The sequence below is a fragment of the Tachypleus tridentatus genome, chromosome 13, assembly GCF_004210375.1.
Source record: "Tachypleus tridentatus isolate NWPU-2018 chromosome 13, ASM421037v1, whole genome shotgun sequence".
NCBI classification, from domain to species: Eukaryota; Metazoa; Arthropoda; class Merostomata; order Xiphosura; family Limulidae; genus Tachypleus; species Tachypleus tridentatus.
In genome coordinates, this window is record NC_134837.1 from 99,110,871 (window position 1) to 99,124,871 (window position 14,001).

A 14,001-nucleotide genomic window follows, 5' to 3' on the forward strand; every position below is an offset into this window, starting at 1 on the left:
CTTCGATCCGAAAACTTCCGTAACACCAATGTAGTTTTCGTGATTACTAGATTATTACACTAGCGATTACGAGCGAAACAGATCTGCTTCATATTTTCTCAGCGATATAAGGTTCTATTTTTTGAAACGACAGCAACAACCCCATCTAAGTTTTTCTCTGATTTGATTCGTTTAGATTTATTTAACAAACAGTACGCCAATTCGATTTTGTAATTACACTGTTATAGATTGCTTTCTGTTTTATTATTTAGACGATTGCTTTCTTTATGGTTGGGGAAGCTAGTAAGAAGCGACTTTTTTTCGTTATTGTGAAATAAAGGCCTATTGTAGCTGCACTACATGACCCAAAGTATGTGGACAACCTTTCTAATCAGTGAGTTCGGCTATTTCAGCCACACCCATTGCTAACAAGTGCATAAAATCAAGCATACAGCCATGCAATCTCCATAGACAAACACTGGCAGTAGAATGGGTCGTACTGAAGAGCTCAGTTACTTTCAACGTGACATTGTCATAGGATGCCACCCTTCCAACAAGTCAGTTCGTCAAATTTCTTTCCTGCTAGAGCTGCTCCGGTCAATTGTAAGTGCTATTATTGTGAAGAGGAAACGTCTAGAACTAACGACAGCTCAGCCACGAAGCGGTAGGCCACACAAGCTCACAGAACGGGACCACCGAGTGCTGAAGCGCGTAAAAATCGTCTGTTTACACTTCCAACACTCTCTACCGAGTTTTAAACTGCCTCTAGAAGCAACGTCAGCACAAAAATTGTTCGTCGGGAGCTTCATGAAATGGGTTTCCATAGCCGAGCAGCCGCACACAAGCCTAAGATCACCATGCGCAATACCAGGCATCAGCTAGAGTGATGTAAAGCACACCGCCATCGAACTCTGGAGCAGTGAAACGCGTTCTTTGGAGTGATGAATCACGCTTTACTATCTGGCAGTCAAACAGACGAATCTAGGTTTCATGGATGCCAGGAGAACGTTACCTACCTGAATGCTTAGCGCCAACTGTAAAGTTTTATGGAGGAAGAATAATGGTCTGGAGCTGTTTTTCATGGTTTGGGGTAGGCTCTTTAGTTTAAGTGAAGGGAAGTCTTAATGCTACAGTATACAACGACATTCTAGAGAATTGTATGCTTCCAACTTTGCGGCAACAGTTTGGGAAGGCCCTTTTTTGTTTCAGCATGACAACGCCCCCGTGTACAAAGTGAGGTCCATAAAGACGAAGTTGGTGTGGAAGAACGTGATTGGCCTACACAGAGTCCTGACCTCAGCCTGATCTTTAGGATGAATTGGAACGTCGACTGCGAGCCAGCCCTTCTCGCCCGACATAAGTGCCCGACCTCACTAATGCTCTTTGTGACCGAAGAGGAGCGAATCCCAAGCAGCCATGTTCAAATATCTAGTGAAAAGCCTTCCCAGAAGAGTGAAGGGTGTTATAGCAGCAAAGGGGGAACCAACACCGTATTGCCCATGGTTTTGGAATGAGATGTTCAACAAGCACATATGGGTGTGATAGTCGGGTGTCCACATATTTTTGGCCATGTAGTGTACGTGGAACTTGTATGAGTTGCAGATATTGTAGTGAAATAAATTATATGCTTTCGTTATGATCAAGTAAAACAGTAGTTGCTTTTTTATTTTTTATAATAATTCAAAATAATTCACTCAAAAAAAGGTCATCGTTGTGGAAGTACGATTAACTGTTTCCATCAGAAACGAAGGCGAATAAGATGATTTAGAAAATAAACAACAAAAAACATTGCAGATCTTTCGAACTAGTCAAAACGTTCACAATTGCTTTGTTATTGTATGTGTTAGTGCTTGAAGACAATATAAACTTTAATTCTGTGACATTTAATTACAAACACATTTTAAAACATGTAACAGCATGAAGTACACAGAAACCTGATATGATTGCTGTTAAGCGCAAAACTACATAATTAGCATCTGTGCTAATTATTCGTCGAGAAACCTATTGTTTCGTTCACCATAGGTATCGAAACCCACTTTCTAGTGTTATAAGCATACAGACTTATGACTGAGTTACTGAACTGAGAAATATACAGAGGAAAAAAGTTAGACACAAATGACTGGCACAATACTAAAGTACTCGTTAGTGAAATAACTAGCAAAAAGTAAATTAATAAAGCTTTATCAATAATCTTAGCTTAATTTCTGAACAAGAAGAATTAACATATCGGATATATTAATTGTTTGGACTATCAGTTCTATAGCTTTCCATAACTAATAATGTGATATCAATAATTATGCAGCAACAATTATATATCTTGTATACAATGTTTGCAGTGCTGTTATATACCATGAAATAAAGGAAAAATTATTAAGTTTCAGAAAATTGGGCAAAATAATTATGAGTTATTTTCTCCCTCCTATCTTTTAAATGTCTTAATGCTGTACATTGTATTGATAATATTTACGATATGAAATTTGAAATAGGTATAAAAAGGTATTATAATAAAAATAACCTTATGGAAACATAATAGATAAAATAGCTTAAATACATAGTTTAATGTAATTAAACTCAAACATACATTATTAATACTTACTGGCAGGTCAAAGGCCACTAAAATTAAACCATTACTTTTTATATTTAGTGGCAGGCAGTAACAATATTTTGTAGCAGATTACTAAACTCAAACTAATGGTTAGAAACTAAGCTAATTCCAATTTTAAACCTCGTTCAGTCGAAGCTATTTTTTACAGTGCATCTCGTTACATTATGAACTAGAATTGTATACTAATCTAATAATTTTTTCTTAATTACAGATATATATATATTTGTTACATTAATACTCTTTAAAATTTTTATTGTTATTTTGTCTGTGAATTCACATTTTTTCTTTGCAATTACAAAAAGTTTGTTTTCAGTCATGAAAGAACGAAGAATATTCGTCGTGTAAAGATAATAAAACAAAATACTAACCTGTCTCTCTATTATAATTCATTACCGGTAACTGTAAGAACGAAAGCATTAACCTAAAAGATATATTTTTTCACTGAGTAACTTTGTCATCTTTTCTTGATATAATCACAAATGTCTTTCTAAATAACACGTTTTTGTCATAATAAATCTCTAATACAATTTCAACACAGACAAGAGAGACGTCAGGCTCAACCCAACTTTTATTAGTTATTTAGTTGTTGAGAGAAGGAGGAGTCGAAGACCATGTTTCGTTAAAATGTAGTCTACTAGCTTTAAATTATGGACAACTAAGCACGTCATTTATAGTTTAGAAAATGAGTTCAGCCTTCCCGTGATTCTCTATTGCTGACCCACATCTTGCTCAAGGATGTTTGGCAGCTCGCCCGCTAAAATGACCCATGTTTTGTCTAGTCTGGAACATGCGCAGTGGAAACGAATATTCAGCGCATCGTCCTGGAACTGTGTAGCTCTTTCCCTCACAGCTCATCTGTTAGTGTTATGAGAAGAAGCCAACATTCGGGATTTTACGGATTTCTTCCAGTGAGACAACGTTCAGTTTACTGTAGTGTAAACTGAAGTATCACACTGAGGAAAAGAAGAAACGAACTTTGTAAAAGTTTAGTATTTGAGCTCTGTATTTTCTATACTAAAACCACGGGAATATATGTAAAATAAGGTGAAGGTAAGTTATCTATATTTTACCCACAATGATAGTGCATGATGGAAAGAGCCTTAAAGAGTGTCCACACGTGAATGAGAGTGAAACCAGAGAAACAATGACCAGTGATACTGCAATTATTCCCGATAGTCAGGTCACAGGAAATCAGCCGAATCAATTAAAAAACTTTCCATGTCGCCGATCGTCGCTAAGTTTGCCTAGACGACCATCAACTCTCAGTTCAACTTGTCGTCTCGATGGTGGAGTACTTGTTCGAGTGGACGGTAGTAATGATTGGAATGATCAAAACAATGAACTTCAGGCTGACCATTTCCGTTCACCGTCGGCTATGTCCATAATTTCAACAGAAAGCATACACTTAGAGAAATCCCATCGACGGAAGAATCACGAGAAACATCATAGGTCATCAACCCAGGATGCCACAGGGCGAAGTGGCGATCAAAAGGAAGAACGTGAGAATAGTGGACACAAAAAACGTGGGAAAAATCGGCATTACCTCGCTCCTCCTTCTGGCGAAAATAAACACAGCCGCCGACATTCAATGCAAGTAGCCAGTCAACAAGCACCGGTTAAAATGAATAAAAGAAAGTGTTCCTACCCTGAAACAGAGGTGCATCGTGCTGATCGTAGGTCTAGTGGAAGTAGCAGTGGACATAGCCGCCGCTCTTCGCGAACCGAGGATTTGGGCCGTCGGTCATCCCGAGTACCACGTCGATCCAATAAAAGTTTGGAAAACGAAATGCACGAAGATGTTCAAGTGGAAGAGCGAACAGAACGAAGAACGATCATCATTTACATTATCTGTTCGGTATCTTTGTTCATCCTCATAACTAGTGTTGTTCTTGTTGCAGTCACGTTATCTCTTTCTCCAACTATTGACCAGCTGGGTAAGAAAAAGTTTTTCAAATGTTTAGAATGTCTAGTGGTAGTTACAAAATTTATTAGCAGGTCAACTCAAACCTATAGCCTAAGTACTTAATAAAAGATTACCAAACTCAATCAAGTAGCCTTAATATTTTGTAGAAGCTCATTCAACTCAGGGCCCGGCATAGTCAGGTGGGTTAAGGCTTTCGACTCGTAATCTGAGGGTCGCGGGTTCGAATCCCCGTCGCGCCAAACATGCTCGCCCTTTCAGCCGTGGGGGCGTTATAATGTGACAATCAATCCAACTATTCGTTGGTAAAAGAGTGGCCCAAGAGTTGGCGGTGGGTGATGATGACTAGCTGCCTTCCCTCTTGTCTTAAACTGCTAAATTATGGACGGCTAGCACAGAGAGCTCTCGAGTAGCTATGCGCGAATTTCAAAAAACAAAGAAACAAACATTCAACTCAAATATATAGTTTACCGAGTATAAGGTTACTAAATTAAAGAACAAATAGTTTCAACACATTATAGCACTAAACACAAACAAGTATTTTCGATATTTAGTGGACTGATCACTAAAACTCAAACTACTAGCCTCAATACTTAATAGCGGGTCACTAAACTCAAGCCAATAATTTCAACTTGATATGAATAAGTAAACTTAAGGCATGATTTCATGAATTTTTACAAAAGCAATATTGGCCTGAGGTTAAGGCATTTGATTCGTAATCCCAGTCACGTTAATCATGCTCGCCCTTTCAGCCGTGGGGGCGTTATAACGTGACGGTCAATCTCACTATTCGTTAGTAAAAGAGTAGCCCAAGAGTTGGCGATGGGTGGTGAACGCTGCGAAATTCAAAACAAACCAAAAGTAATATTTTTGTATTTGTCAAAGGTTACTTCTTTCATTTTTTAAACACTGAAACGATAAATCAGTTTATTACATTAGGAACATACAGGGCCAGGCATGGCCAAGCGCGTAAGGCGTGCGACTCGTAATCTGAGGGTCGCGGGTTCGTGCCCGCGTTGCGCTAAACATGCTCGCCCTCCCAGCCGTGGGGGTGTATAATGTGACAGTCAATCCCACTATTCGTTGGTAAAAGAGTAGCCCAAGAGTTGGCGGTGGGTGGTGATGACTAGCTGCCTTCCCTCTAGTCTTACACTGCTAAATTAGGAACGGCTAGCACAGATAGCCCTCGAGTAGCTTTGTGCGAAATTCCAAAACAAACAAACAAACAAAGGAACATACAAAGCAGCTGAACGCTCTAGAATATAATAGTGTACTGTTGATTGGTACAATATAATTTATCTAGCCAACAACTAAGTGCCTGGTAAAGCCGCAGGCTATACTAAATGTATGAGTGGTGTTTGTTAAACAAGTAAGCAATGTTTCTCAACGTCTTCACATTTAACTTTGTTACTTCTAAGTATTAATTTGTTTCCACCAAGTTATTCTTTAGAGGAAGTAAGGATTAGTTTTATATAAGCTAAAATATGTTTTAAGAACGTTTTCAAGAAATATAGGGCTTCCCAGTGGCTCAGTGGTATGTCTGTGGAATTACAACGCTAAAACCGGGTTTCGATACCCGTAGTAGACAGAGAACAGATAGTCCCTTGTGTAGCTTTGTGCTTAATTCAAAACAACAGTAATATAGGACTTAACCGCATTTGCATATAATTAACTAACTTTGCTCAGAAATGAAAACTTATTCAACAATTAGAAAATGACAACGAGAACAATGTTTAAAACATATCTAACATTTAATAGTCGGAAGACATCAACATCCAGGAGATGATGGGTTCTGCTTGAGAAATGGGTCAAGAAGAAAAACACCTCCATTGTGTAAATTTTAAGGCCTTTAGCAAGTGTATTATACATTGATATTACTGGCATTTATGAACATATGAATTTTTTTCATATTTATTATATTTGAACAAATGATTCTAAACATTACGAACAATGGGTGAGCATAGAGTAGGCTTAAAAAGTGATGAAATATATTAAATAATTTTACGCTCATGTGCATGAGAATTGAAACACTAAAATGGAAATTATTGGACATTATTATAAAAAAAAATTAACCAGAGAACTTTCAGAAAGCGGACTTTCATTCATCAGGGGTAAACTGCTAGTGCTTGATAAAAAACTGATAAAACTGGCATTGAAACAGAAAGTAAACACATAAAGTTAGTAATAGCAAAATATTTTTTGAAATTCTAGTAAGAAGAGTGTCAACATTAATATATTTAGTTAATGGAAAAACGACTCTGTGTTTACAGTTCTTTAATAATTGATAAAAACTGGAGATATTTCGGATAGAACGAAACAAAATGGAATACGAGCGAATGCTCAGAAATAACGGCCATGATCTCTAGCAACACTAGCCTTCCGTTAATTCCTCTAAGTTTATTTACTTGTGAAAAATAGTTATTACGGAACTTCAAATTTCTTATACTGAATATCCAAAAGTTTAATATTCTGTCAAATGGATCACAATTTGTTATATGTTTTCTATTGGAAATAAAATAAAATGAATAAAAATTATAAAACTATTTAATAAAATAATTTGTAAATCTTATCTAAAAATGTTATTAATTTGTCTACAGAAGATTTATATAGAGATTATTAGAAAGCGACCAAATAAATTTTTTTTACCAGTTTTAGCTGTGAATTTCTGATCATATAACTTTGGTTGTAAAATATTTTTATGTCTCTATGTTTCAAAACTGATTCTTTGTGATAACGTAATGTATGAAGTGCTAAAGTACATGAATGTGTCAATAAACAAAATCTCTGGTGTAGTTTAAATAACTGTTCTGGTGAGATAGAGAGAAATCCATCCCATTAGGTAAAAAAATCTAATTTCTAATGTAGATTTTTTTAAACATTTGTTCTTCATCCAGATGATTTTCAATGTTATCACTAACAAAAATGTCAGGGTTTGATTTACTTTGTGTTCGAAATACACTCGTTTTGTGTATTCATGTGAGGAAACTTGTGATATTTAAGTGATTTGCAATAGGAAAAAAAAACATATATGCTCACATTAAGCTAGAGGAAATACCTTATTTTATCTAAAAATGGATACATAAAAATATAAATAATGGAAGCCTTCATTCATGAATGTTATATTCTAGTATTTTTATTTTGCGTCGAATTTTCAGTGATTTATGATGAACAGAAAATTAACAAAGTTTGCGCTCCTTTTATTTTACAAAACATATTGACAAATGTAACTTCTAAGCTTAGGTTGATAAAACTAACCTAAGCTTATGTTGGTAAAACTTACCTAATCTTGGGTTGATAAAACTAACCTAAGCTTATGTTGGTAAAACTAACCTCAGCTTGGGTTGATAAAACTAACCTAAGCTTGGGTTGATAAAACTAACCTAAGCTTAGGTTGATAAAACTAACCTAAGCTTGGGTTGATAAAACTAACCTCAGCTTGGGTTGATAAAACTAACCTAAGCTTGGGTTGATAAAACTAACCTAAGCTTGGGTTGATAAAACTAACCTAAGCTTGGGTTGATAAAACTAACCTAAGCTTGGGTTGATAAAACTAACCTAAGCTTGGGTTGATAAAACTAACTGATTTGTTAATTGTTCGCGTTGCCTTCTTTCTCGCAACATTCTTGAACTGTTCCTGCTTTTTTTTCTTCCAGCTATGAGTATAAATTACAGACGTTTACGAACAGTAGCAAACAACATTAAATCTCTCGATTCTTCACACGTTATACCTGTGTGGGATTTCACGTCTTAACCGTAAGAATTGTCGATTTATTGTCACTTTGATAGTTGGAAGTTCTGGCTTTAATTACAGAACTTTACTTTTGATAACAATATATCATCACGTGAAATTAGAAATATATCCTGGAGATCTGAAAGTGGAGACAAGGCGGGAAAGTAAGACTCTAATGGATAAGCAGAAGTTTTAACAAACTGGACTATGCAAAGTCACTTTCCTATGTTTTAGCTTTTATTTCCATATTTAACATTTCATAGTACTCTTGAGGTACATCTTTACATAGTTAAAAATCCGTAAATCATCTTACTTTTTTATTGAATTCAAATTCTTTTCGGCCTCAATTTTGACTTCTTCAGATGATGGTTTGATGCCCTTAAGCCTTTGCTGTTGATGAACACAATAGTTTATTAATTTGGTTCATTACTTCAAGCGTAGCCTATTTCTTACTCTACTTTATACATATTTTGGAGACAGTAACTAACGAGGCTGGAAATGTTCATATTGATCGACGAACAGACGTTCAATATTCTGCTCTATTCTTATTTGCATATTTCTCGGAGGTATTGTTCGACGGAGCAGTTTCAAAAACAAGAAATAAGTAGTGTTATTAAGCGGTGTTTTATTCTTTTGAATCTATTTTATATACCTTACGTATTAGGAAATGGAAATTATGCATCGAAATTAAGATATTTGATAAATAATCAATAAAGGCTCAAAACCAGAAGAGGAAAACCGCTAAAGAAATTAGATATTTTGATAAACACGTTTTTATAATATAGTTTGTGCAGGCAATGTTTAAGCATAAATTTCACGAATACAGTTAAAAACACGTTAATATTCTAAAATAATATTATATAATCGACTTAAATAGAAAACTTAAATATTAAGTAGTTGTATTTTTTATGACAGAATAAGTAATTTAAACAAGAAAATTAGCGAGTACAAAATGGAGTTCCTAACCTAATCAGCATTATATATACACACGCGAGCTAGATGGCACGAGCAGAAACACCAAAGTTCAGTTGTAACCATTCCTAATTTTAAATTACTAAACAAACTAAAGTAAAGCTACATACGTTGTCATAAGGGCTTTGCCAGGGTCAATGAATCGAATAAGTAAATTAATTTTCACTTTTATAATGCAACCATCAAAAGAAGTGTGAAGCGAATCCTAGTCTGTAGCTCGACTTTCTAACCACTAGGACATCCAACCTTTAACACAAAGGACATTAGCGAAACAAGTAAATGCGGTAGAAGTTAGTGATCTTACTTAAATCCTGGATACTGAATATTTTATATAAGTAAGTAGTTCAAATACGACAAATTACATTAACTGTATATAGGTGATCAAATCAACTCTGTATATCAGTGATAAAGGTGGTATAAAAACCAAAAGCAAAATGTTTATTATGAGATTATAACCTAAAAAATAAACCACATTTAGGGGTAACTGATTTCCCACAACTGGCTACAGCAGTGAAAGACGGTAGAAGTTGAGACGATGTGAGACAAAACACTCATCTTCAGACCCCAACTTGGTCTTCTATAGTGGTAGATAGAGAGCAAATAGTCTAATGTGCAGCTTTAAGTTTGAACAGAAGAAAAACATGAGAGACACTATTTGTAAGCCTCATGAACGACCATGCAATATTAAAATCTCCCTGGTTTTCTTCCTGCAACATGATGTTATAGAAACTGACAACACAACGAATTACTTTCCTTTTTAAGTTGTCTTCGTAAAAGTACGTACTTCTTACAGTACAATATTTTAAAGTGCTATATGAACTTCTTTATAATAAGTTTCAGTAAACTATCTTTAACTTTTATACTTTTCTACTTGTAAAGAAGAATCGTAATACTGTGTTTAAGACAATGTAAAACATTCAACATGAATACTTTTTTATGTCTTTAAGGTTATATAGACATTTTAGGGTGAGGATAAACGTAAATTCATCCAATAAAAATTACCTTTTCTATCCAGTATACACACAAAACAATAAAGTAATAATTAAGGAACTATTTTGATCAAGAAATTATGGATTTGAATCCTCGTGGTGCTGTTAATTGAGACATTATGGCCCTAAATCCTCACGATGGCGGTAAGCAGTACATTATTAATTTAAATCCTCATAGTGCAATTGTGCTTTGTTTAAGTGATAATAATATTGCAAGTCGTTCATTTTTTCTATCTACAGTAAATGCTGAAATTTATATCAAAATGAATGCAAAGAATGGTGCTTTATCTATAAAGATAATTATTTCCTATTATTAACTTCATCGTTGTTACATACTTCTGAAACATTTTTAAACCAGTTCGCAAAAAGAAAACACCAAACAATTTTCCCTTTCATTGTTAGTTTCTTGTCGATGGAAAAATCTTCTACATTTCTTGTTGAAGCTTAGGTATTTCTTCTTTGGAATCTTTAAAGTCTAATGTTTTGACTCTAAATATTTTGACTCTAAATCTGAAAGTTAAACACAATTATTTCTTGAGTTTTATTACCATACCAATACACATACATCTATGTAAGTAAACGTCAACATATGTGTGTGTATGTTCCTTATACGTTTCAACATTTCTTGATCAATTAACACTAAACTTGATACAGGATGACATGAAGAAGGTCATTGGTTGGATCCCCATCTAGTTTCATGTTGATACAATTCATGAAAACGGTATACGGTATCTTCTTTTTCAATATTGATATCTTTATACATTTTTATCTCATCTTTAATGTTTATTGTGTAAATAAAAAAATAGAATCACAGTTCCCCATTATTTGTTTTTCACCCCATCCAATGGATGGGTACTCCAGTATAGTAGATATATATATAAATCATTTTCCGAAGTCTTGCTGCATTGTAAATCAAAACTCTGTAGTACCGAGACATGAGATACGAAATGTTTAATAATTCATTCAAAGTTACAGGTTTGTAATAATTATTACAATTAATCATATACTTCAATAATTGTTCAAAATTACTCTTCTTAAGTGTTTTAATTCAAACTACGGACAATGATTAACGGTATGTGTTCATAGCAGCACCTGTGCACGCATCCAATAAGAACATTAAATTTGGTAAAAATTCGAAATGCGAATATCGTTGAAGTATTGACAAGACTGCTCCGTATGTATAGGGAAGTGCCAATGTAGAGATGTTGTGTTATTTATTTTCCGTCAACTATGTGTTAAATATACTTTGTCTTCCAATGTTTGTACTTTATCAGGAGTATGTAGAAGTGTGAACTATATACTTATGTGTTTGTTTAAGTGTAAAACTACACAATAGGCTATCTGTATTTTGTTCACTGTGAGATATCAAATCCCTGGTTTTAACGCTGTCACTTTGTAAACTTACTGTTTAACTAGTGTGGGTCATAACTATAGAGTTCAAGTTCAACTTTCTTTTTTGATGTTGCTACTACAATAATTAAATGACCAAATACATTCATTACACATGGAAGGAAGTTAAAATTTGAATTAAAAATTCCTTGTATGGAGAGTTTAAAAACTAGGCCTTAGCGAAACCTCGCGGGCTCAAATTTACTTTAATATGCAGTGAAAATATTTAGTAAGAAAAAACCGTAAATTAATCAAAAATAGATAATAGCGAACTTATAAAACTTAATTTCAACTAGAACAATGCTGTTGTATGAACTTGTGCGGAGTCCCCACAAGTGTTCTCTTTCAAAAGTATATGCAAAAATAATAAATAAAACGAAAGTTAAGAGTAAGAAATATTTTTAATTTTTGTTTCTGAAACTCGTAAGTCACACTGTATTGTAGCCTACAGAGTGCATAATTCTCATTGTGATTCATAGCATGTTTACTTTTTTACTGACGTCACGAAGTACGAATTGCAACGTCAAATCTCCCTTATGTGAGATGATTTTAGTGTATAGTAACTGACTGACAAACAACACGCTACTGTTAAATGGTGCGAGTAGGTAAAACAGTTTAGACAGATTTTACTTCTGAAGCTTGCACTAATAACTGGGATATCAGAAGCCTACTATTTTAGTACTCTCATACGTAATAACTTCCAATTCCTGACGTTTGGTAGTTTCTATCAGGGACGAAATGAATCATTGTTTTAATAGGTGTTTTATCGGTATACACAGTAGCAGCAAACGATTTTAAAGAACGCACTGAATATCAGCACAGTTTTGGGTATCAAATTATAAATGAGTAAATATTCTAAAATGTTTACAACGTTTACTGTGATGTTGAATTACAAAAGAAGTTAGGCCAAGCTAACTTTGTTAGCTAGATTATCAGTTAATCTCGTAATCTAAGGGCCGCTGGTTCGAATCTCCGTCACACCAAACATGCTCGCCTTTTCAGCCGTGGGGGCGTTATAAAGTTACAGTCAATCCCACTATTCTTTGTTAAAAGAGTAGCTCAAGAGTTGGCTGTGATTGGTGATGACTAGCTGCCTTCCTTCTAGTCTTACACTGCTAAATTATGGACAGCTAGCGCAGGTAGCCCTCGTATAGCTTTGCGCGAAATTTAAAAACAAACAAACAAAAGAAGTTTAAAAATCGCTGTTGTAGAAGGAGGATGGGGGAGCTATTGATACCCTGCACACGAAACTTGCAGGTTCGCTGGATATTGTTATACAGTTTTAAACAAATTGATCTCCAATTTCAGATATCCAGAGAACAACGTTTAGTATTTTCGTTAATAAAGGACAAGTACTTAAATTGTTGCTTGTTTGGAGCTAAGCACAAAGCTACACAATGGGTATCGAAAACCGGTTTTTAGCGTTATAAGCCTTCAGAATTACCGTTGTGTTATGGATGATTATATTTATAAACCCTTTTAGTACAGTGGCTAGTATCGTCTTTTATAAAATAAACACACAATGCCTCTTATAATTGAAACTTAAAAGAGCTTTAGGGATAACTAGTTAAAAATAATAAGACGTAAATTTAATTTATAACTGAGAATGATTATACTAATAACTTTAAAAAAAGTTGTGTAGAGCTTCGAGAAAGCCCCCCCCCCAGTGGCAAAGCGGTATTTTCTGCGGATCTATAACGACAAAAACCGGGATTCGATATCAGTTTATTGTGTATTTTTATGATTAATTACAAACAACTACCACGTTAATATGAATTTTATTATTATTGAACTCGTACATAGATTACTATATTTAAAAAGTAATTTAAAACTATTTGAATATACGAAACGAGCAGTAGACTCATAAGATTTTGATACAGTCGAGAGAGACATTCTACTTTAATGGGTAAATATATTCTTTGAAGTCATTGTTTGGTATTAATTGTATGTTTCAAATTGTATGTTTGTGTGTTCTCCGAATACGCAATAACCTGTTATACAAACATATATATGTATATATCATATTAAACACCATGACGTTTGCATTTACTCCGTTGATTATCGAGTCAGTAACTAAATGGCACTGTAAGTGCAAATTGCATTGTGTTTAATATGATATATATATATATATGTGTGTGTGTATAATTTATTTTAAAAATAAGTCTAGTACACCCATGAATGAACAAGACCTAACAGTCTTGAGAAGCAATTTGTTATTGTGTTGACTGTGATAAATAACTTGTTTTTTTATCTCTTTACCTTCGAAATAAATTTACTCGAAAATGGTCATAGTAATGGAATTATTAAGTAGAATTAATCTACTAAATGCTGTTGAACTTTCATCTATGCTGTAGTTAAAAATGTAAAAGTAAACCCCATTATTCGATTCAGCTAATGCAGTTAAACACTTTTGTTT

The 14,001-nt window shown here is 34.3% G+C and overlaps 1 protein-coding gene across 1 annotated transcript; it reads left to right on the forward strand.

The window, feature by feature from the left end:
- The first annotated feature begins 3,327 nt into the window (after positions 1–3,327).
- Positions 3,328–4,610, forward strand: LOC143236231 (uncharacterized). The gene has a single exon (XM_076474506.1). It carries the CDS (start codon positions 3,660–3,662, stop codon positions 4,608–4,610), a length of 951 nt encoding a protein of 316 aa, XP_076330621.1. The 5' UTR covers positions 3,328–3,659.
- Positions 4,611–14,001: the final 9,391 nt, after the last annotated feature.

Coding starts and splice junctions, on each gene's coding strand:
- LOC143236231 (XM_076474506.1), top strand. CDS start 3,660: ATGATAGTGCATGATGGAAAGAGCCTTAAAGAGTGTCCACACGTGAAT.